This window comes from Pseudopipra pipra, chromosome 1 (assembly GCF_036250125.1).
Source record: "Pseudopipra pipra isolate bDixPip1 chromosome 1, bDixPip1.hap1, whole genome shotgun sequence".
NCBI lineage: Eukaryota > Metazoa > Chordata > Aves > Passeriformes > Pipridae > Pseudopipra > Pseudopipra pipra.
The window spans coordinates 25868938-25894280 of record NC_087549.1 but is presented as its reverse complement, the minus strand read 5'-3'; the positions used below and the strand labels follow the sequence as shown (position 1 = coordinate 25894280).

The window sequence follows — 25343 nt, the reverse complement described above, 5'->3', positions numbered from 1 at the left end:
TCTGCGCTCCCTCAGCTCGCTCCTCCCACCGACGCGGGAGCCGCGGGAGGCCCTTTCCGTGCGGAAGGGAAGTGGCTCCTCCGTGGGGCAGAAGGAGGAGAGGATCGCCGGCACACTGGGGAGGAGGCTGGCCGGGGAGGTGTGGGGAGAGGCGGGGAAGCGGAGTGAGGGGAGAGGAAGGAGCGGCGCTCCTTGCTTTCCGGGGCCCGGTGGAGTGGGAGGATGAGCGGCGGGGACGGCGGTGAGGGCCGGGCGGGCGCCATCAGCTACGCTCTTCCCTCCATCCCCTCCAACAAACTCCCGGACTTGCGTTTCATCAGCCGCGGCGCTTACGGGACCGTGTCCGCCGCCCGCCACGCCGACTGGAGGGTCCCAGTGGCCCTCAAATGCCTGCAGGGGCCGCTGCTAGACAGGTAACGGGGTGGGGAGGGGACCGCCGGGATGGGGCATCGCTGGGGGGCGGCCCGGGGGCAAGGACCGAGCTGAGCCCACCTTTCCCTAAACTAAGCAAGGGGTCCCACGAAGCCAGAAAGGAGTCGAGGGGTCGGCGAAGATGCCGGCGTGGGATTCTCAGGTCGGTGAATCAGTCCTGGTGTTCTGGTAGGCAGCGTTGCATTGAATCCCTGTGAAGGGGATTCCCAGGAAGAGTGAATCGGCTTGAGCCACGAGAAAGCACGTACCAGCCCCGGAGCTTCCTCTCTTTCGATTGTCGGAAATGGGTGGTTTCGGTCTCGATCAGCGGGACTCTAATTAGGTTGTTTCTTTTAGAGGCTTTTTATTATGCAGTGTGCGCCTTGGTTCCTCAAGGTGAGATTGGCACAGTTTGGCTTCTTTCTGGGCCTGTTGGTTACTGACCGTTTTGTTGAAGTATCAGGAGGGTGTTAAAGTACAGTGATTACTAATAGATTTGTAGTTTACAGAGAGAGAAAGAATATAGAGGATATAGGGAATATGCACTTAAGATTGCTTCTAGCTCCTAGAAGACACTTCTCTGACACAATGCACAATTATTATTTTTCCCCCAGATCTCACAGTAACGAGAGAAGCTGATTTAAAATACTAGGCTTGTAGGCCCCCATGTACAACTGATATTTTCAGATATTTTAGTGCAATCATATTCCCCAATTTCCAGGAACCCAAACAGCAGCATGTTTATTGCAGGAGCTTGCTCACTCCACGTAAGGGGGCAGCAAGTTATAATTTTTCATCCATCTCTGTCTCATTCAATCCCTATAGTGCCAGGATTTTACTATATCAATGCAAATTTGCCTCTTCTAGGCTGTCTGAAGCCTACCTGACTGCAAACCTGCCTCTTGAGTCTTATCTCGGTATCTTCCAACTTTATTACCTCAGGTTTCTCTGATCTAGTACTATGCCTTTAGGCAGGGTAGCTTCACTCAAAAAGGCTGCTAGTCTTGTAACCCAATATACTAGATTATGACAAGTTGTTTCAAACTCTTTTGCTTCTTATTCCACAGGTACCTATACACAGGCTTTATCTCTGAAATCTTGCCTGAAGTCTCAGTTATGTTGCGTTCTCTGGGGGAGGAAGGGGTGTTGTGGTTTTAGTGGTTTTGTTTTTTGGGGTTTTTTAATTTAAATGCTTAAATCCCTGCTAATCAGGAATACAGTGTTTATCCTCAGAACTCAACTGGGGAAAAACATCAGATGTTATTTTTGGCCTTGCAAGAGTTTGGATTAGTGTGACATCTTACCTATGAAATTATGATGAAAAGGGAAAGCAAGGTAATCAAAATAATTCAGTCACCTACCATATATCATGCAAAGCTCCGAAATGCTATTAGAAGACTGAAAACTGTAAGAAATATGTTTTACCCGAGTCTCTGCAGCAAGTGATTTGTTGGTTGTATGGTATAAAATGCCAGCCTGTAAGTGCTTTGAAGAAGAATTCATGGTACAGTTAGTGCACCATGTCCTATGCATGTCCTATGCATGCCAGAATATGGTGTGTGACCAGCCAAAGAGCAAAGCCAGCTGGGAAGCTGTTGTGGGCATGTACTCATTTAGGCATTGCTCAGTGCCCTTCTGGTATGGAGCAGACAAAGGTGAAGTGACTTACAGACCCAGGAATAGACTTTGGTATGTTGCAATTTGTTTCCCAGCTACAGCTGAATCCCATGCAAATGTGTCTGGGAAAACCCCTAGTTTCCTTCAAACCTAGTCTTTTCTGGAGAGAGGGAGGAAGGGATATAGTTGTGTGTTTTCTCCCATGCTTTTCTCAATGGCTGCGTTCCTAGAGTTTCCTATAATAAAAGTCTTTTTCTGTCACATAGATAAGGACCTCGATTTCACATCCATCTAAAGTCAAAGTTTTCCTATTGTAAAAGCAGCAGGCTTTAGTTCTCCAGGCTTCCTCTTTTCCCTGTATGCCCTGACAGCCTTTTCTTTGTGAGGGCTGGATCCACATCTGTGGGTCCAGACTGCCCTGAGCTCAATGGACACAAGTGGCTCTCGCCCTGCAGCTGTGTAGCCACATTAACAGGGAGCTGTGCTGAACAAATCGTGACGGGCATAGCCCTGGCTTGTACACTGCTGTGCCCCAGCACAGCCCTATTGCTTCTGAATCAGACTGGTTAATGTCCAAAGGATCAGTTTTAAATGTGCTGTAAATGTCCTGTATTTGGATATTCTGGGCAGGTACTTCTACCTGTACCAGTCTCTGCTGGTGTGAGATCTAAATCTTTTTTCTCATGGCCCAAATATCCTCATTGTCAACAAACCCATTTTTTTCAAGACTATTTGAGATATAAGGCATACCAAAGAGTTAATATTTTTAGGGATAGAAACATACACAAATAAAACTTGAGCTTCTCGAATCCACATGCTGCAAGGTCTGAATTTGTAAAGACACATTAAATCCAAGTTTTTGAGGAGTTCTGAGGTAAAATAGGACAAATGTGGCTGGTTATTACCATCATGGTTGCAAAGAATGGTGGAAGTTGGGAGTTCTGACTGTATCCTTGTTTATTGGAAACACAATGAAATGTGTGATGGAAATAGAGAGATTTGTGTGGTACAACAAAACCAGGAAAGCTGTCTTGTCTTTGCATTTGCAGATTCTAATTGATCTTATGCTGTTTTATTATCACAACAGCGTGATAGAAATCAAATAGTGAAAGGTGGTGGTGCTGCACACAGGGATGTAATTGACAGAGAATATAGTGAACGCAACGTTTGCTTTGAGTTTTCTAGTATTGATATGGTAATGTTTTTTGTTTGTTTGCTTGTTTTCTTCAAGTGATAGAAATCACCTTCTAAAAGAAGCAGAGATATTACACAAAGCCAGATTTCGTTACATTCTGCCAATTTTGGGAATTTGCAATGAGCCTGAATTTCTGGGGATAGTAACAGAATACATGACAAATGGATCATTAAACCAGCTATTACATGGGGTAAGTAAGTATACTTACAGTCTTTAAATAGATACCTGGCTGCTTCAAATAGATTGCAATTTCCATACTTAATTAGTATAGTAAAGTGTATTATGAATAATATTTCATATTGAAAGACAGTAATTATCATTAGTAGTTTTTGGTGTTCTGATAGACTTTTCTGTATCTCAAAAAGACAACCTAACTCAGTAGACTTAAGTTTTATTGAACTTTTTCCTTTAATGTTGTGACCTATTACTAACTTTATGTTGAATTATTATGTAGAGTCACTTTAAAAATCTCTATTGTTCTCTAGTTAGGTGCTGAAATACTTATGTGTACTTCAGCCTGGGTTTCAGAATTACTGCCGATATAAATATTGAGGGTTTTTTCCCGAATTTGGGTATTTCTAAAAAATAAATTGAAGATTTTGACTTTAGTTTATAGAAGCCAAATGTTGCTAATCTAAACAATTATGAATATTTCTACCAGATCTTATTCTCTAAGTTCTCCTATGTTGAACTCTCAGCTGCTCCCATTAGCTTGGCCTGAATATACAGTGTTGCTACTGTAAAGCTCCTGCAGTTGTCTCAACAGCACCTCTTTTGTACCTTTAATCAATACGAATCTCATGCATTAGAGAGCTCATCTGTGGGTTTTTCATAGAGGCATTACTGTCAATATAAATTTTAAGATTTCAGTTGAGTTTTACTACCTTTTTCTAGGTGTATGAATATTTATAAAGGTAATATTTTGTGCTTAGTTTCACCACAGCTTTTTTTTTCCCCCAGTGTCTTTGTGTAGTACTGCCTTTGTGTAGTACTTGGCTGCCTTTGTGTAGTACTCATAATCTGTGGTTTGCAAGTTTCATGCAGAAGTTCATCTGTAATTCATATTTCCACGTGAATGAGTAATGTAGTAAAATGCTCTATATCTTGTATAGCAGTCATGAACTATTATGGGAATGCCAGGGGATGGAAACATAACACTTTTATGCAGTGTTATTTATGCATGATTTGTGCATTTGTTTTAACAACTAATCAGTCTTAATGCTCCATTACAGTTTTTTAAGGAGTTTGTGTAATGTATGTTTTAAAAAGATTGCTGCTTGCCCAAGTCACTTTCTTTTTCTCCTAAAATAAGCCTTTGTGTTGTGCTGTTAGATCAAAACAGAGGATTATATTCCGGGTTTGTGGTTTTATCTTGGCAGAAAGACATATATCCTGACATTCCCTGGTGCCTGAGATTCCGCACTCTTTACGAAATTGCTTTGGGAGTAAACTATTTGCACAACATGAATCCTCCACTGCTGCACCATGACTTAAAAACCCAGAACATTTTGCTGGATGATGAGTTTCATGTCAAGGTAGAGTTATTTAATTCTTGTGTTTTTCAATGTCTAGAATGAGTGAAAGTCTTTTAATTAATTTAGAGGAGGAAGAGTGAGGTTGTGGCAATACAGAGAGGATGTAATTGTATGCTGGACTTTTTCTTCTGTCCTTGCAGACAGAACTTCTGAGTTTTTCTTTTTGAAAACTGCATTGCTCAAGTGTAGATTTTATCCATCTGAAAAGACTAGAAAGACAGAATTTGGGCTGTTTCTACTATAGCTGTGGATGATACTCAGTAGTAGTGATGCTCTTGTGTGTCAGCCTTCCAAGGGTAGCTACATCTGGCCCTTTCCGAGAAGAAAATAGAGAGTGTACCTGTCTGAGATGCTCAGACAAGTTACTTTTGGAAGACAGTAGGTCAAATTCAAATGTTAATACCCCACTGGATATTTATCATGCAATATGTACTTATCTATTCTCTTAGTTTAGTATAAGAACATGTAAAACATAACTGTGAAATCGGGACATGTTGGAAGATGGCTTTTGTGACACGTCTGAGAACAAGCAAAGATACACAGAGATGTAACAGTAGTTTAAAACTTTAATTCTGCCTTTTGAAATATCACTGCCATGATGTGAAAAAAAGACTAAAAGTACTTCTGACAAAATGGTTAGGTGCTTCCATAACTGCAAGAGTTGGGTGTGTTGCTTCTTGTTTGTTTTTTTTTAAAGATCCTTTATTTTTATAATTGATAGAATATATTATTCAAGTAAATGGAAGAGCTATTTTGCACTGAATTTATACTTGAATGGTGAATGTTTCAGTTTTTACCATGAGACGAATCTCTGTGAGTCCTTCAAGCAAAGATCCAGTGCTGCTTTCTTTTCTCTGTTGCCCAGAAATTTTTCTTGGCCGCAGTGTGCCTCACGCGGCTTTGTCTCCACTCACACCCTCAGCAGGTCATACCTCCTCCCACTCGGTTGTGCTGGTATTGCCATTTCTCGAGCTTCCTGATAAACCTGATCAGGGGACTAGCCCAAGTAATTTTTTTATCCACTCCATTTTTAATCCCTAACAGCACTGGTGTGGTTTGGTGCTCTGACTGAGTGCATCTGAACAATCGTTTTGCTGGAGCAATGGAAAGGAATAGCTTAACTCTTGCACACTTGCCCTGCCTCCTGTAAGGAGTGTCTTAGGGTTCTAAGTGTCTTTTAGAGGTAAACCTAGATTCTCTAGAATTAGGAGAGCTGACAGGAAATGCAAGGAAGGTTATCACCTATGCTAAATAGAAGTATTGCGTATGTATAAAAGTAACACCACTAAGCGCTGCTTACTGTCCCTGATCTATTGAATGAGCAAGAATTAAGACAAATTACAGTGAGGAAAGCTTGATGAGAGTGAGTTGTAGAGAAAAAAAGGTTACTTTTCGTTGGATATTTTGACCCTACACTCTTCAGAAAGCTTGTTTTTGATATTTTAGCTGCCACAGTGCTTGCACAGGCATCTTCCTGGAAAATGATTTTGCTCTTACACAAATGCTGGCCAAGTGCAGCACTTGTAGCTGGCTGTTTGTCTTTCTCCCTTGAATGCCAGGCACTCTCCAGCTCAGCCAGCAGGTGTATTTTGCTGGCTGTTTGTGTCCCTGTCCATAACCTAGCCTGATGACATCCATGCTGGCTCATGGATGTCTGAGGATGTAAACTGAAGTCAGTTAATTCTTTATGTAGATGTACTGTAACCTGGAGAAAGGGACCAGGCTCCAAGTTGCACAGTAAAGAAAATATTCAGCAGCTTTTTGCAGAACAGAATTTCAGAATATCAAATTTATTAATTCAGGATTAATATATCACAGTTTTGTGAGTGAGATGAAGTGCCCTAAAATTTTTCTGAGAGAGGAACTGCCTCGGCATATTGGCAAGCTAAGTTACATAGAGCTATTATGATTTATACTAAACTTGTGATTTCTTCATAACCGGGGAGCTAGAAGTAATCAGTGATTTTTATTTGCTTTTTTTCAACACAAGAAAGTGATTTTTGTCATAAGGTACAGATTTCTATAGCAGATTCCCCAGCCATAGAGTATATGAGTTCTTCCTTAAAAGAACAGCATAGAGCAGTGCTAGAGGGATAGCGTGAGTCATGATCTGGGAATGCTTTATGAAGTGGAGTTGATGTTTCCTGTTGCTAGAGGAACCACGTACTCTTTGTATGTCAGGTTAAGGACTTTGGGTGACCCCTTCTTCCAAGCATACTTCAAGAATTTTTAACAACTGTCAACAGATAAATCCAGTTTTTCTTCTACGAACAACTGATTTGACCTTTCCAGATTGCAGATTTTGGCATGTCCAAGTGGCGTGTCATATCCATGTCACAATCACGAAGTGAATCCTCTTTGCCAGAAGGAGGGACAATTATCTACATGCCACCTGAAGACTACAACCCCAGTCAGAAAACCCGGGCAAGTGTGAAACACGATATCTACAGGTAACTCATGTTCTCAAGTGCGCTTTGAAATTTGAATTCAGATTTGATTTTCTGAACCTAGATTTTTAACATATTCTCAGCAATTTTATTATTTTCAGTAGTAGTAGTATCATATGGGTATAGGCAAAATGAATTGGAAAATAAAAAATAAAAATGGAGTGACTCATTTCTTGTCACCGTGACAAGTGTAATGCTTCAGAAATTAGGCTGGGACTAGAGAAGCAGGTAGAGGAGACTGGTTTCTCTAAATGAGTGTACACATACAGACAATGTAGGGAAAGAAAAAAGCTATTCACAGCATTAGGTCAATGCACATACTCTTGTAATCTGTGCAGATCAATTAACATAATTTGCAGAATGCACTCAGGGAAAAGAAGAAAACATGTTTTTGGAAAAGGAGTAGGTAAAAACAGGTTAATGGGGTTGGAGGAAGTATTTAGAAGGATCTACTCAAGGAATAACTTACCTTACAAAAGTTCAGGTAGTTTTGCATTGGTCAGTTCTGAGTAGAAGTAATAGAATAGTAAGGAGCGTGGTGGTGGCCCTTATAACACAATTGCTCTGAGGATATTAGAGTTACAGTTAAATTGTCTGAAATGGTTTGGAGAGCTCAAAGATTACTTGAAGGATTTGGGGGGGAGTTGTCATGTAAATGGAGATCGAGGAGGCATAAAGAGGCCAATCACTGTGACAAAGTCCATCTCTCTGCTGCAATCTTTGATAGGATTGTATCTTGGTGAGAGATGACCATTCTTAAGAGAGTCTTAGTGACTTATAGGGAGACTGCTATTTATCTTAATTATCCCTTACCCTTAAGGGGCACATGAAGTTTCTTGATGTTCCTGTCCAAAAAATACAGATGGCAACATACCTGCTCTCCTCACCCTTTGATGAGAAAATACACACTAGGAAAACACTGAAAAAGGAAAAATGGTATATTATGGGAAAAAAAAAGTATGACTGGTGTCTTAATGAGTGAATGGAGATTAGGAAGACAGATGATGTTAGGAAAAAAATATGTGCAGAGGAATAACAACCAAATGGGAGAAAATAAGACAGAACACATCAGCAGAAGGGCATAGAAAACTGATAAATTAGGAAGGAAAGAAACTGTGTGAGAAGGAAGAAAAGAAACTGAGACAACATTAGAAAGAAGGATGACAGTTCATGCAGGAAGACATGAAGGTGGAGAGACAGTGAAGGACCTCCAGAAAGGCCACACAGGAAGATCTGTGCTCATGTAGTGGGTTGGCCCTGGCTGGATGCCAGGCACCCACCAAAAGCACTCTCACTCCCCTATGCAACTGGGCAGAGAAGAGAAAATGTAACTAGGAGTTCATGAGTGGAGATAAGGACCAGGAGAGATCACTCATCAAATACCATCACGGGCAAAACAGACTCATAGTGGGGATATTAATTAAATTTATTACTAACAAAATCACAGCAGGATAATGAGAAGTAAAATAAATCTTTGAAACACCTTCCTCCCTTCCCCAGCCTCCTTTCCAGGTTCTACCTCCTCCCCCCCAGCGGCGCAGGGAGACGGGGAATGGGGGTTATGGTCAGTTCATAACAGGTTGTTCCTGCTGCTGCTCAGGGAGAGTTGTCCTTCCCTTGCTCCCTGTGGGGTTCCTCCCATGGGAGACTGTTCTTCACAAACTGCTGCCACGTGGGTCACTTCTCCATGGGGTGCAGTCCTTCAGACACAGGCTGCACCAGTGTGGGTCCCCCACAGGGCCATAAGCCCTACCAGGAAAACCTGCTCCAGCATTGGCTCCTCTCCCCACGGGTCAGCAGATTCGTGCCAGGACCCTGCTCCAGCATGGGCCTCCCATGGGGTCACAGCCTCCTTTGGGTATCCACCTGCTCTGGAGTGGGTCTCCACCACGGGCTGCAGGTGAATCTCTGCACCCCGATGGTCCCCCATGGGCTGCAGGGGCACAGCTGCTCCACCATGGGCTGCACCACGGGCTGCGGGGGAACCTCAGCTCCTGTGCCTGGAGCACCTCCTGCCCCTCCTGCTGCACTGACCTTGGTGTCTGCATTGTTGTTCACATATTCTCACTCCACTCTTCTCTGGCTGCAATTTCATCTGTGCAGTAACTTTTTTCCTTCTTAAATATGTTATCACGGAGGTGTTGCTGTCATTCCTGATGGGGTCAGCCTTGTCCAGTGGTGGGTCTATCCTGGAGCAGTCTGGCTTTGGCTCTGCCAGGCATGGAGGAAGCTTCTGGCAGCTTCTCACAGAAGCCACCCCTGCATCCCCCCAACTACCAAAACCTGGCTATGCAAACTGAATACAGGTCACTATCAGAAGGAGATTCTATAAAGCAGAAATAAGAAAGAAAAACAGGAACAGTGTAAAGGGGAATGCTTCAGTGTTGTAGAACTGAGAAAATAATCTTGAATTGTAGAGAGATTCCAAACTGAATGAAAGGCTGGATGTCTAGTTGACCACAGCTGAATGTTGTTGAGATATTTAAGCTAATTTGTGAGGAAGGATCTTTCTTAAAGAAAGAAATCATTTAAACAACAGTCAAGCAGCATTAACTCTTATGAAAGGGACAAAAAAATCAGCCTACATAAATTTATCAGGAATGCATCAAAAAGCAGACTTTCTGACAGGGAGGACTGCTTTTATTAAAAATTACATTAATAAATTTTATCACTGATTAATGTTAAAATATGAACAGAATAAGTAGTTAGGAAAACTCAATTTATATGATTGATTTTAAGCACCAGTTATTTCTTTCTTAAATTTTTTGATTCTTCTTAATTAGTAGCCATCAGATGCTTAAAGGCAATTACATGTATGCAAAATGTGGTATTTCTTAGTGATGTAGGAAAGTAGCTTAGTATATTCACACCAAGAGTGTGGAGCAAGCCTTGAGAGCAATTTACTATGGTGATTATTATCTGGAACAACACTGTGATAATGCTTGTAAAGACTTGGCCCGGAAGCATGGAACTACACACTTGTCAGCACCTTGCATTTATTCTGAAGTTACAAAAGCACTGAAGCTTTAGCCTGGATTATCTTTTCTAAATCTAGGTAATGGAACCAGATACTTGAGTAATATGGTAGGATTAGTATTCCGGGATAAATCACGGAATAGAGCTTTATTCACATGTGGTAGAATATGCCAAGAGAAAATTGGAGAGTGTCATAAAATGTAGTGATAGCTTTGATGAAATTTTTGATGTGCATCTGAAAACAGGACCAGAAATGGAATGCTTCATTGAAATGAAATCATCTAAACTGGTTCAAATTACAAAGTTGTTTAAAGTTATCTTTTTTAATATACCCTGATGGCTGAATAGAGTGACTAGTCTGCTTAAGGTGGAGCAAACTTGTACTCACTGAACCACTTCCCTTTCATGCTGATGTGAATGGAAAGAAAAGGCCACCAGTTTTAATAAGCAGATGTGTGTTCAGTCTCCTAGCAGTAGTTCAGAGTGGTGTTCCCAAGAGTTGCTTTTGGGAAGTGAGTGCTGTGTGCAAGTGACATCTCTTCCTATAGAGAAGATTGCATGTGTTGAAGGTGCGTATATGGGAGGGGAAGCTGGAGTGTGCATCCTGAGTGGAAGTTCATACCTTAGGTGTGCGTCAAAGCCATCCTCCCTGCTAACACCCAGCTTCCCTCAGGAATGTCAGGGAGTGTCAATCTGGACTGGGGAAATGCCACAGTATTCCTGTTAGGGCAGAGCAGTTGGGTCTCTGGGACTCATTTTAGTTTATGTGCTGAGATTTAAACTGCATGTGCATAATGCACAACATATTACTAGAGGAAAGTTAATACAAGTTTGGAATAGGAGTTTATATGATATGTACCTTTTCTGTATTTAATATTACTAGCTAGTTCTAGTTGAAATTACTGGTTAAAACTCCTGTTAGTTTTCATATATTCAGCCATCATTGTAGTTAGCTACAGACAGTCCCGTGTGTGTTTACAGGACCATTTACCAAAATGTTTTACACAAAATATAAAGCTGAGCACATTGTGTTATTAAGTGTTGGTAATCTAAAATAACACCTTCTATATTTTTTTACTTTAAACAGTTATGCAATTATCATGTGGGAAGTGATGTCAAGGAAACAGCCATTTGAAGGTAAGGCCATGTCTTCCTTTAATTTATTTTTCCCACCTTATGTAAAGGTTAAACCTGAGACCTGGGTACCAAGGGACTTCATTTTAGAGGTTACTTTTTAATGATTCAATTTGTAAGCTTGTTGAAGAACACTTTGAGATACTTTTCAAATTAGACTCTTTCTTGGTATTCTGTTTTTTTTTATTACGGTGTTGTTTTATAAATTAAAAATACATTTTTTTTAAAAAAGAAACACGAACTTATTTTGATGAACTGTAAATACTATATCTGCAAACTGAATTATTCCTCCTATAGTAAGCTGTTTATTTTGCATGTATTTCTAATGACTGCATGATATCTGTTTTGACAGAAGTTATAAACCCCTTGCAGATAATGTACAGCGTGTCACAAGGACAACGTCTAGACTTAAGTGAAGAAAGTTTATCAATGGACATTCCTCATCGAGTGCTCATCATAAGACTGATGGAAAGTGGATGGGCACAAAACCCAGATGAAAGACCATCATTCTTAAGTGAGTTTGCTTTGCGTAATGAGAAAAGGTTTTTAAATTACGAGATTTCTGTTGGACGTGGTTATTACAGACCAAGGTTATAGTAGCAAAAGGGAAATGGAAAGGACGTGCTTGGTCTTGCTGCTTATGATAAGGGTCTTGGCTGCTTCCATCATGTGTGTAAACAAACTTTTATGAACGGAATTACGTGTGTGCCATAAAACCATGTTGTTTGTTGAAGTCTTTTGCATTTACCATCTCTTAATTTAACTGTAAAAAAGCAGCATGTTTTGTTTGACTACTTGTGTTTGGGTTTTTTTGTTTGTTGTTGGAAGAGGATTTTGGTTTCTTAAGGTGGGGGAAGTAAGTACAGAATGAGTACTGTGGGATTTACAAGCAAGCTGGCGAACACACCAACAAACCATTGCACATCAGATAAACCATAGTAACTTCATCTTGTGTTTGCATCTCAGTATAAATCTTTTTCACTGAGACTTTATCTTTAATTGTTCCACCTCCTTTATCAAACAAGAACTAAACTTTTCATCTTTTCTATGTTCAGCTTTTTGTCCATGAAACCAAATACAGCTACGTTCAGCCTTTTTTACAATGGTTTGCAGAATTTAGAGAATAAGACTGAAGTGTGAGCTTGTAGAGATTAGAGTGGCAGAGTGTGAACTGGAAAAGTTGTGGTTTTATTTCTGAAAGCCTCTGTTTCAACTTAACCAGCACACTTTACTTGCATGAAGGTAATTCCATCAAAATTGGCAGAGAGGGATTACCTGTTTTCAGCTGTGAAATTTGCTCTTGCGACTGTTACTGTGGTCACATATGTCAGGGTGGTGAAGTGAACAGTGGTTCCTGCAGCTGCCTCGCTGTGCTTGTTTAATTTGCATGGGCTTTACAAGCTTTCAGCCTGCCCCTTTAGATGTGATTCTAATTCAGTATGGAAAGCTGTGTTGCCTTGGAGAGACTAAAATGTAGAGTAAGAGATTTACTGAAAATATTCAAACGTAGAACAGTACAGAGATCTGTTGCTCAAAGATGCAGTTACTCAAATGCCAGGGTTTTTTAGTTGATGCTTTTTGCTTTTAGGGTTTGATTTGATTTGATGGGGATAGGGGAGGGGGCATGTTTGGGTTGGGTTCATATGTTGGGTTCATAACTTTGGGTTTTTGCATCCATTTAGCAGAGGACAAAATGGGAAACATCCAAACACATACAACGTCTTCATGTTGAGTTCACAGTCCAAAATGAATTATATGATTTTTTGAGGCATTTTTATTTCTGCCTTAAGAACATTTTGAAATGCCAGATTATGTTGGAGTCTGATTTGTGTGTAAATTGTGGGTATATATTTTATTTTTTTCAAGCAAGAAAATATATCTATTTAGAATATTTTCTAAAATCAAAAAGAATAGACTCATAATCGTATTTCTGTATGTGTTCTTGCTTTCCTCTGCCAATTAACAAAAAAAAAAATCAATTACAGTCTGTGGTCACACTGAAGGGATAATTACCTGGGATATGTACTACAGTGTGACCAAACTTGGTTTCAGTTATTAGTGCTGTGCCTGTAGTAAGATGGTCTTTAAAAAAAACCATGCATTGCTTTTTCTCTACTATCGTAAAAAGAAAGAGGAAGTTACAAAACTGTTGCAAAGTTAAGGGAAGTAAAGCTCACTAATGGGGAAATTTTGCAATTACCATAGGACAAGGACACAGACACACACACAAAAACACCCAAACCCCCTTTTTTTAAAATAAGCTTTAAATAGAAAAGCTCAGCTAACCTGTCTGTTCCTTAGAAATAGAGGATAAAGACTGCTTATCACCATTGCTCCATATATACTGGGAATGTGTCCCTACAATTTAATTATAGTCAAAATTATAGTCAACAAAACTTAACAATACTAGTATTTGAGTGTGGAAAATGATATGCCTTTAAAACTGTGGTTTAACTGATACAAGAAAATAAGAATCCCAGTATTGAATGTATTTCTTGAAGATGCTAGTGGATAAAAGTTAATAGGGAAGAAGAGTGGTAAAATTATAGTAAAAAGTAAAAATATGTTAACAAGGATGCAGTGTGACAGGTTGTTAGTATGATAAATGAGTTCTGCTGAATCAGTGAGTTCATGGAAATGCAGTAGAATTCTGATACATATCATCCTATCCTGAGGTTTTGTTGTATTTGAGCACAGTTTCAAAGATATTTTTATAATATAGTCATTTCAAAATGTTCAATATTTAGTATTATAAACTTTTGGAAGCAAGAGCGCATGTGGTCATTTCCTTATTGTACTGTCCTGTACCTCCTTCTGTGAGCAGATGATTTTAGCTTCTCTGGCTTGCTGCATTTGGTGAGAATGAGAACAATATCATTTGGTTTCACTGGATGTGATAGTCAGTGCCTTGACTATCCCATCCTCTCTGGCCCTGCCTCACAGCATGTATTCTGGATAGTGCTGTGTTGGGGGTGCGTTTATTCCTTGTATAAATTTTTAACACCTCTTCTGGAGTGGGAAATCAGCAACCCACTCTGAGGTCTCATGGTGTTTGGTCCCATTCAGCTAATCAGGCTTGATGGGTCTACCTTGAAACACAGCAAACTCACCAATCTGTCCATTCCAGGAATGCAAGAGTTGCAGCACTGTCCTGGGTCTCTTTTGTTACAGAATGATGAGGTGGCTAGATCTGGACAGGGTTTCTTTTAGTGGTGTGAACTGTTTTAACATGTGGGAGCAGGAAACTTCTGTTTAGCAGCGTGTGGTTTGATATATGTCAATAGACACATTATTTTTGTAAATGTAAGAAAGATGCTTTAGCAAAATGACAACTTGATTTCCACTTCAAACCATTCACAAAGTACTCTTTCTTTGTTTAGAATGTTTAATAGACATTGAGCCAGTTCTGCGGACATTCGATGAAATAGCTATGCTGGAAGCAGTAATTCTGTTAAAGAGATCAAAGGTAAGTAGCTTTTGTTACAGTTTTGAATTGGTCAAATAAGTTGGTAACTTTTGCTTGCTAAAAGAAATGTGATCTCGTTTGTCATGTATCTAATCTTGTATCTGGTTGAAGCATGTGTTTGTACAGAACTGTCATCTTGTCTTATAGCAGAAATTTAATACGGGTAAATGTCTCTTCCAGTCACTATATGAATCACAAGGTATTTACAAGAGTGGAAAGAAAGCAAATGTGGAGCAGATTTCTCTAAATATACCTCTGAATCCCCAAAAGGTAAATATTTTACATGTTGCATTTGGTATGTCAGGATCCTGTGAGCTTAAGGAAGGGTTAACTTAGTAAGGGGAGTTGTTCTGCACTTTATTTTCCTGTGCAGTCAGGAAAGGCATAAAATTCATCACTTGAGCCAGAGTGTAACAAATGCATAGCCATATAGGGCTATTTTGATCCTTAATGCTTCTGCTTTTGGTTCTTGCTGGTATTTAAACTTGTATATAAAATTGCTGTCACCTTGGGAAAAATACAAGTATTAGGATTATATGATTTCTTTAGATTTACTTTTTTTTATTTGTGTTGTCTGTTGAGCATTTAGATAGCAGGGAAACACAGTGATGGGGAAATTCTCTGTAAAAAAATTGCAGCTTCATATTTATTTAACATGCATGTTCAATATACACCTCGATTTATTTCAGGAAACATATTCTGGCTCCATACAATGTGATGCACTTCCCCTTCGGAGCATCTCTCCAGATATATCAAAACTCACGTCTATCCCACAGTGTAATATCCTTTCATCAGGTGAGATACTCTTGACTTTGTGTAAATTTAAGTTGCCATTGCAGCTTTACACTCCCACTGTGACATTGCATTTACATAGTAGGAAATTGGGTCTCTGTTTATGTCAGAAAAGACATAAACAGAGATTGTCCCTTAATTGTCCCTTAAAACTCTTGGTGGCTTAGTTAACTGCCTTTTTTTTTTTAATGTGTGAACTACTTCTAAATATAAAAAGGCTACACATTTTGAGGCATTTTTGAAGCTGAGTAAACTCAAAGTTTCCAGTGCATCTCAACCTCTAGATCATTTTGAATTCAATAAATAAAAATGGCTTTAATAGATTGCCTTGCAAAAGTTGCAAGACTTGCACAGACCTTTTGTAGGTATCCCCTTTTCTGAATAAAAGTTGGCAAAATTCCCTCAGAGAACTCAATTTTGAAGTTTTGCTGACATGAGAAGCCAGAAAAATGCAATGGGACCCAGGTGGAGTAGCAATATATTGTGAAACTAAAACTGCATTTAAGTTTATTCCCTTGGTGGAATGCAAACATATTTCAAAAGAATGGAGTATCCTCTGGCTTTGCGGGGACCAGTAATGTGAAAGCAGGCAAAAAATTGACTTCAGTGCTATAAAGTATGGACATAAAAAAGGGGTTTTTCCCTTCTGTAGCAAGCTTTTCTTGGGAATTTCTTTAAGTTTAAACAGCTTTTTTCCCTCTTCCCATTTCATTTCTGATTTAGAGAGTAATCCTTTCATATATTTTGTTTTGCTAGGTGAACTTTTGAAGTCCCTTTGTAAAATATGCTTCTTTATTCTCCTAGTATGCTACTAGTCCTCCTTGTGCATATTCTAACTTGAGTCATTAAACTAAGACTACCAGACCTCTACTTACTACTGTGAAAGACTTGACAAATGGTTCTTTGCCTTAAAAAAACGCTCTACTCAGTATACCTTAGAATTGTATTTTTCCTTTCTCACAAGACCCCTCGTTACAGAATAATCTACCTAGGGTTTTTTTTTCCTCATCTCTCTTCCAGTCATTAGACCTGCTTGAAGCAGAAAATTTAGATCTCTCATTTTCCTTCTGAATTTCCACTTCTTTCATTTCAGTCTTCTAGGTCAAGTAGGTTCTTTCTGAGTAACTTGTGTCAACCTGATTTTTTTTCTGAATAACGTCTGAATAAATCCCATTAGCATGTTTCTCTTTGAGGGAGCTGGAGTTGTTTAGCCTAGAGAAAGGGAGGCTCAGGGGAGACCTTATTGCTCCCTACAAGTACCTGAAAGGAGGTTGGAGCCAGGTGGGGGTCAGTCTCTTACCAACAAACAATATTAACAAGCAATAGGATGAGAGGAAATGGCCTTGAGTTGCGCCATGGGAGGTTTAGATTGAATATTAGGAAAAATTTATTCACAGAAAGGGTTATCAAGCATTGGAACAGGCTGCCCAGGCAAGTGGTTGAGTCAGCAACCCTGAAGAGGGTCAACCATTCAAAAGACATGTAGATGTGACACTCAGGGACATGGTATAATGGTGGACTTGGCAGTGCTGGGTTAATGGTTGGACTCGATGATCTTAAGTTCTTTCCAACCTAAACAATTCTGTGATTTTATGATTATACTTTTTATGCTGTGATCACTAGTCAAGGTCATTCTCTCATATCAGTAAAATCCCAGTAGTTTTATCTTTATGTTATTAAACTTGTGTGCCTAAGGATCTATAACAATCTATCCCAGCAGAGCTGCTTAAAACACTTCTCTTAAATCATCTTTCACTCACAGTAGTTGTCTCCTAATTCTTTCTCATTCATGCAGTAGATAATATCTGCTGCTTCACACTACATAGCTCTGCCCAACTTTCTCTCTTGTTCTTGAAATAAAATACTAGTTACTGTGAGTTCTAGTCCATTATTTTTAAAATACTTAGAATGTAATTTCTTCCACATTTTCCTATTCCTGCTCCATGTACTTATAGACATATTCTTCTACAGGTCAACAGTGAACTGGGAATACACCTTCAGATTCCCCCATTGGACAGGTAATCCCGAGTTGTCCATGGGGCTACCTCATTTTGTCTTTAGATGTTCATCTGAATTCTTATATCTGCATCTCTGGTTCTTAGTTAGCATCTCTTTATCAAGTGACACTGTCAAAGTCTGTAATGAAAACTGTTTACAGAATTAGGCATATGTCCTGTAGTATGTTTCTCATCAGCTGTTTGTTATCTCTTCTGTGAGTCATTCCTACTGCTGCTTTCATATCCATCATCCTTTTCTATAATAAAAAATCCTAAAACTAGAAACTATGAAGCTTCCCAGCTGATAGAAATACTTTTTCTCTTTAGTTGCAAAAGTTTACATGAAGCTTTCTTGAAGTCATATCATGTTTTAATGGACTACAAAAAGCTTCCATTGGCCTCCCACTGAATGTTAACATTGCTCCTCATGTCCTTTTCCTTCACCTGAATCTTTCTTTTAATGTTATCACCTTCGTTGTGCTGCCAAACTTCGTCAAAATCTGCTTTCACACTGACTTCTATGGAGAGTTACCTCTCCATATACTCAAAGGATCTATTTTGTTCATCTAGTCCCTACAAAAAATTTCTGTCACACAGAACTTTTTCATCAAAGTTCACATCTACTAGGTTTATACTCTCAATGTTTCTTTAAAATAAAACAGGACCCCCAAAACCATGGTCAAACCCTGGTACAATGTAAGGGACATAAAAGTACTCAGAACTTGAATATAAGGACTAATATGTTGTATATCATGTGAAAGTAGTTTGTTTATGAGTTGTTTTATGGAATTGCTCTAAATAATCTCTGATGGCTTTATTTTATTTGAACATAGAAGTAATACATCTTGCTCTTTTTTTTTCTCCTTTTTTTTTTCCAAGATGGAAATTCTGGGTGTCTATGCTCTCTCAGCAGCCAGAGCACGGATGACAATATCTCTGTAACTCAGAGTGCTAAACTTCTTGTGCATCCATGCACAAGTAATGTTCCCTCATCTGACAGGAGTATTTCAGATGCCTCGAAGTCTGCATCGTGTATACTGCAGTCGCCACTGATTCCTTCAGGTACGGCAAACACTGTTTAATTCCAAGACCCACAATAAGTGTTCTAACATCAAATATATGTGTGTATGAAATGGAAACTGGAACTGTTATCCATCTGTAAAATGAAAACAAAGTATCTGCAAATTAAGAACACAAGTAATTCTGTCCTTGTAGACTTAGAGTACAAAGTAAGCAAAACCAATGTAAAATGTGACCAAGTACACGTACCTGTAGGTCCTAGCTTTTTTCTTTCCTTTTAAACAGACTTAATTCCTGCTGCCATGGGTCTTCTTTATCCCATTCCCTTTGCTCATATTATTTATCCTATCCCCTACTGCTGTAACAATGCTGCATTCCAGCAGAACAGGAAAAAAACTTAGCTTGAACTAGTCATCTTTGTTGCCTGTCACTTCTCACTTTTTAAGCTAGTCAGTCTTCTGTTCAGTAATGGTGAGGCAAAGAGAAAGCAGAAGCTGTGTCAGCATCTCACACAGAATCTCTACTAACGTCTTCTGTGTTAGTCGAGAGCCCACTACATTATATTCCTATCCATCAAGTAACTGTTAAAAGTGTGCTTCCAAAAAAGTTAACAAAAAGAAACTTTAATGCATGATGAATTATTCAGAAATACATATTTTTGAGGGAACACACAGTAACATGCAATTTTATAAAGATTTGTTGCATCACCCTCTTCTGGAAATAGGAGAATCTACACCTTTTCACTGTGTGAATCCTCATCTTGAGGAAAATACCAGGAAGCTACAGGGATGTTTTCAGTAAACTTCAATAAAAATCCCCCTGGAAAGTGAATTTACCACCTCTCTCTTTTTAGTACCAGGTCGGGTTGAACACTGGAACAGGTTGCCCATGGAGGCTGCAGAAGTACCATCACTTGGAGATGCTCAAAATTCAGCTGGACAAGGCCCTGAGCAACCTGAGTTATGCTTGAAGTTGGCCCAGCTTTGAGCAGGCTATTAGACCAGATGACCTCCTTGAGGGTTCCTTCCAACCTAAATTATTCTGTGATTCAGATAGAAAAGATACTCTAACTGCCAAATTTGACAAATTGGAGCATTTTAGCAGCTCTTTCTCAGCTTGTTCTTTGTTCTATGGCAACATTTATTGACAGACAGTTACAATCCCTTTTTTTTTTTTAATCCTCTCCAATCTCAGATTTTGTATTGGAAACCATACAGCAGAATGTAGCTCATCAGTGGATCCAAAGTAAAAGAGAAGAAATTATTGATCAGATGACTGAAGCATGTTTGAATCAATCACTGGATGCTCTTCTAGCAAGATTTTTACTCATGAAAGAAGATTATGAACTTATAAGCACCAAACCTACAAGGACATCAAAAGTACGACAACTGCTTGATACTTCAGACAGCCAAGGAGAGGAATTTGCCAGAATTATAGTACAAAAGTTGAAAGATAACAAACAGCTAGGACTTCAACCTTATCCAGACATTGTATCTAGTTCTCAAAGACTGCATCCTTAAATTTATTCTCTCTATATGAAACCATGTGAATATTTCTTACAATATGATTCTTGTTTCTATATAGTAGTTTTATATATGTGCTGCTTTGTCCTCACAATGCCTTTGTAGTCTCAGAAATGACACCGAGTTCATCTAGCCTGCATTTGGTGAGTGACCAGTTAATCAGTTGGAGTGCAATGATAAAGCTGAACATTTGGCACTCTTTTACTCACTTTTTTAAAGTATTTTGTTTATACATGACAAAGAAAAACATTAAATGTTTCCTGTTTTACATATTTGCTGTTCATACATAGCCTTTCCTTTCACCTGACAGGATTGAGACAACTCATCTCAACGTGCAGTATTTGTTCTTCTCCCTCCATCTGCTCTTTCCCATAGAGGAGGGAAATAATCTAGCTGCTCTATTCTGGGGTTATTATGCTGTGCATATAATAAATTTTCTTCCTTAAGCCATACAGGAGAAGAGTGATAGGTGGGAGGAAGTTTGCATTGCATTTTTACAGGATTTTTTTTATTGTTTTTTTTCTTTTCCCCATTTTATTGCCATGGCAAGCGCTTCAGACCACTGCACAAGAAGAATGTCAGTCCAAAGAGAAGCCTTGAGGGCAAGGAGGATATTATGCTTGTCATCTTTGTTCTGCTCAGAACTGATACATTAGAAAGGCTGCAGCTACAGCCTTTTACATTATTTGGTTACAACTGCTTAAACTTAAACTATTCCTGAAATCATAGTAGGATGAGATCCAGGTAGAGGTTATATAAGGACATCCTTAGTTAATACCTCTTTTACATTTCCTTGGTTAATACCTCCCTTACCTTTGTCATCTGCCACAAAATCATGTTACTAGATCAAACTTCTAATTAAATTTTATTTTTAGTATTTATGTGATGAGCAGTAGTTGGGTCTGTAAAAGGAACAACCATGCACTGCACTGCCCTGCCAGGCTGGAAGTGATGTGCATGGGTCTCTCCTGCCATGACCTGCCTTAACCTTCTCTGGACAGCATATCTGCCATCATTTTTTGTCTGAAGGATGGTGCTAACAGGTTGAGGCACAGATGGGGCCACCTGAAAGGAAAAGGTATGTGGAATTTTTTTTCGGCTCATTTCAGAACACCTTAGTGACTTTACCTAGTGACTTCAAAACTACTAAAAAAACTACTGGTTTTAATTTGTCAGAACACAGCACAGGCAGATTATTTTTGCAAGCACTAATAAATAATTTCAGTTTCTGCTGACACTGTATAAAATTTGATAAGTGATGGCTGTTTCAAAACCTATAGAAGCTTCAAAACCTATATAGCAGGAAGCCCCATTGCAGTGATTCAAACTTCAGTGTGGTCATTACTAATTGCCAACAGCATACTTTTTTCAATATCTTTATTATTTTGTGAACTGAATCACAAGAGTTCAATGTATAGTTTATTGCGTAGAAAAGGAGTGGTTTAAAATTCTATTTAATAAAGTAAGTTTTTGGCATAAACTGGGAATTTGCCTTTTATCCTGCTTCTCTTTGGAGGCTGGACAATTCAAACTAGAAAGCTGAGACCAGGATCATGGAGCAGTGAATGGCTGTGCTTTTTTCTAGAACAAACCTAATGAAGTCTAGCAGGGAGAGGTGCTGAGGAAGGCTGCCAGAAATGCCAGTGGGTGTTTGGTGGCAGAACTGTGTGTTTCACTGCATGTCACACTTTAAGCCACACTTGTTCATTACTAGAAAGCTGTGTCTTGCAAGGCGCCAAAATATAATTTCTTAGATTTGTGTCCAAAATTCACCATGTATTAAGAGCTTTCCTGAACTGTGATTTTAGTAACTATTAAGAACCGAGGCTTCTCTAGAGGTATATGATCAAGATGGTATCTACATTCGATATCGTACTGATGGAAGCCTATTCATCCTAAGGCGACTGAAGGCCCACACCAAGACCTTAAACCATCTTGTCCGGGAGCTGCTTTATGCTGATGACGCCGCCCTCGTCGCCGACACAGAAGCAACTCTGCAGCGTTTAACATCCTGCTTTGCAGACGCTGCTGAGCTCTTTGGGCTGGAAGTCAGCTTAAAGAAGGCAGAAGTTCTCTATCAACCTGCACCTCAGGAAGTCTTCCATCATCCCCATATCACCATTGGCAAATCAGAGCTCAAATCAGTCCATCAGTTTAATTACCTAGGTAGCCTCATCTCCTCGGATGGTAAGATTGACGGAGAGATAGACAACAGGTTAGCAAAGGCATATAGTGCTTTAGGAAAACTCCATAAAAGAGTTTGGCGAAATAAACACCTGAAGAAAAGTACAAAGATCAGTGTTTACAGAGCCATAGTGCTGTCTACTCTTTTATATGGATCCGAATCACGGGTCATCTACCGCCACCACCTGCGACTCTTAGAACACTTCCATCAACGCTGCCTCCGTACAATCCTAAACATCCACTGGTCAGATTAGGTGACCAATACACCTGTTCTAGAGCAAGCAGCAGTCACAAGTATTGAGACCATGTTGCTGAGAACACAGCTCCGTTGGCCAGGGCACGTCTCAAGGATGAAGGACCACCGCCTCCCTAAGATCCTGCTTTATGGTGAACTTGCCACCGGCTGCCGCAAGAGAGAAGCCCCGAAGAGGAGATACAAGGACTCCCTGAAACAACATCTCAGCCTTGGCCATATTGATCAACATAACTGGTCTACTCTGGCCTCCAATCCGGAGGTCTGGACACACACTATCTTTAACGCTGCTGCTTCTTTTGAGAACGCACACAGGATCACTCTTGAGAAAGACAACACAGAAAGAATCGTCTCTTGCAGAATATTCCACCTAAGGAGTCTTTCTGCTGTGCCTTTTGCAATCGGATATGTCTATCTCATATTGGCCTTTTTAGCCACCAGCGCGCTTGTAGCAAATGCGGGTAGAGCCCTTCCCAAATCTTCACTTGCAAAGCCTAGCCATGAATGAATATTCTTATAATAGAGTCTACATGAGTTGCAAACTTTATAATTCGTTATTTTAAACAACATGTAAGAGGGTAAAAGCAGTCCTGCTATGTGTAAAATGCCTTGGCCTGCCAGGTGACATCTGATGTCTCATGTCTGGGGATCTGCACCTTCTTGCCATTTCCCAACTCATTGAAAGCAACTTCTCCCTTAGAGCAAACAGAGCTTGGTCACAGCAAGATGCCATCCTTCCTAACTCTACATGCCATGCACAGGCTGGCAGACTGATCTGAATTTGTGATTTGTGCTGTTGGACCTTCTCGGTGCAGCTGCAGCCCCTTTGCAGTCACTGGCCTCTGTCTGTTCTGCAACCTGCCAGTGAGCCTGCTGCAGCTATTCTGCCAGAGCCCATCAGCTGCTCTGACCCAGAAACCATGTAAGGATGGGTGGGAGGGCCCTGGGGAACAATGGGGTAGATTCCAAAGCTATGCTAGGTGCTGCCAACTGTGGTAATTGCCCACCCTCCAGCCTCTTCATAGTGGTGTGGTGGGGAGAAAACAGACATAGAAGATGAGGACCTGCTCTAAGACACCTGAGTGAGGGCAAAGAGCATCCTGCTGCTTTCTAAAGGCTCCCCGCTGACTCTTGCTTGGCGGTACAAACTAACTTAGAGTCACTGAATAGTTATAAATATGGCCTACAGAGTCACATTCAGGAATGGGGCTGCCAGGCTGCTGTAATTGCTGTGGGCTGCTTCCCTTCATGTGCCATCACCCAGAGGTGGCACAGATGCAGGAAAAGTAATTTTCTACCCCCAGTCCTGAATATGCCCACATCTGTAAGGCTATGAGAGTTCTAACCAAAGCTCAGCCTTCCAAGGAAACCCTGAGGCCACACAGTTGAAAAACTCTACCCAATCTCCCGCTTCTTTTCTTGAACCCTGAGCCTCCCTCCGTTAGGGAGTAGAATCATAGAATAGTTTGGACTGTAAGTGACCTCTAAAGGTCACCTAGTCCAACACTTCTGCCATGGTCAGGGACGACATCAACAGGATCATGTTGCTCAGAGTCCCATCTAATCTGACCTTGAACAGATCAGGCATCAGATACCACCTCTTTGGGCAACACAAACCTACCCTCCCCAACAGGTTAGACACACGCACAGATTTCCTTGAGCGAAATGGGAGAGGAGGCAGCCACAGTTGGGACTTGAAGGATATAGATGAAAACATAAGGAGAATGCTTTGGGGTAGGCATGGGGAAAGGGAGGTGGAAGTTGTGTGCCTGATCCACACAGAATGGGAGAAGGGTGTGTGGAGATGGCAGACGTATGAGTCAACATGAGCCAAAGTCTGACAGTTCTCTTGTTTTACAGTTGTTTTAACAGTATTTTGTACACTCCTCACTTCTTCATAGCAATTCTTAACAGTTTTTCAGCTTTTTCACTCCAAGGGAAAATGCTGCTGATGTTTCAGACTAATAATACAAGCTTTTCTTTGAGTCACAACAGCTTTTTGAAAGCCTTTCAAAATGAGCATGTGGAAATGTCTTTTAACATGTACAAAGGGAAAAATAAAAACATAGGAACACACATATTAATTTTGCATTTGTTAGCACTAGATTTCGTATGCCGCTTTAGCACGTAGTCACTTAGTAGTGGCTGTTCCTCATGTTCTGCTATGTTCTGTCCTGCATCAACTTCATGGCAGAGTAAGTGAAGATATGATTTTACCAAGATGGCACAAGTGGTGGCCTTTGTTGGTCATACAGACTCTTGCAGCTAATGGTAGAGGGTGTTTGGCGGTGTGTTTTCAGTCGGGGTTAAGCATAAGTGCATCTGTTGTAGATGAGGACTGTAGGAGCTGGTGCTGCCTGAGCACTAAGGCAGAGGTAAGGAACTGAAGAAAGCTGAGGACTTGGTAGAGGTGCAGCTGAGCTCTTTGCTGCAGCTGGGCAATGGTAAGAATGAAGTGGGATCTGGAAATAATTGAAGGAGTCTTGTTTCCAAGACTCGTGCAGAGTATGAAAAGCCTTCCTAAGCAGTAATGGAAGTGTGGGCAAGAAACCAGAAAGTGTCAGAGGTTTATTCAGGCAAGCATACCTCACTTTGTTGTTCCATAAGCAAATGTGTGTGTATATGTAACTATAACACACAGAAGAATTGCTATGATCAGTAAGTTGGTACAGGAGAAGCCTCGCTGCAGAAGTTCTTGTTAAATCCTGCAAGATTGTAAAAATGAATAAGAAAAACTTGTTACAAAGGCAGTCACATTCACTTCTTTATGTTATCCATCCTGCTTACTTAAAA

The 25343-nt window shown here is 40.2% G+C and overlaps 1 protein-coding gene across 2 annotated transcripts; it reads left to right on the top strand.

The window, feature by feature from the left end:
- The first annotated feature begins 222 nt into the window (after positions 1 to 222).
- Positions 223 to 21593, top strand: RIPK2 (receptor interacting serine/threonine kinase 2). Of its 2 annotated transcripts, none has more exons than XM_064649333.1 (11): positions 223 to 413; positions 3260 to 3413; positions 4603 to 4758; positions 7051 to 7208; positions 11269 to 11318; positions 11668 to 11829; positions 14696 to 14781; positions 14962 to 15051; positions 15471 to 15576; positions 18450 to 18632; positions 19785 to 21593. In XM_064649333.1, the coding sequence occupies exons 1-11, from the start codon at positions 223 to 225 to the stop codon at positions 20108 to 20110; spliced, it is 1662 nt and encodes a 553-aa protein (XP_064505403.1). In that variant the 3' UTR covers positions 20111 to 21593. The 2 variants fall into 2 exon arrangements, with proteins under 2 accessions (XP_064505403.1, XP_064505413.1); XM_064649343.1 differs by lacking the exon at positions 19785 to 21593 and adding an exon at positions 19444 to 19751.
- Positions 21594 to 25343: the final 3750 nt, after the last annotated feature.

Excerpts from the sequence above, each read along its gene's own strand:
- RIPK2 (XM_064649333.1), top strand. The coding sequence starts at position 223 with ATGAGCGGCGGGGACGGCGGTGAGGGCCGGGCGGGCGCCATCAGCTAC. Across the intron at positions 15,052-15,470 it reads TACCTCTGAATCCCCAAAAG|GAAACATATTCTGGCTCCAT; the intron begins GTAAATATTTTA and ends GATTTATTTCAG. Across the intron at positions 15,577-18,449 it reads GTGTAATATCCTTTCATCAG|ATGGAAATTCTGGGTGTCTA; the intron begins GTGAGATACTCT and ends TTTTTTTCCAAG.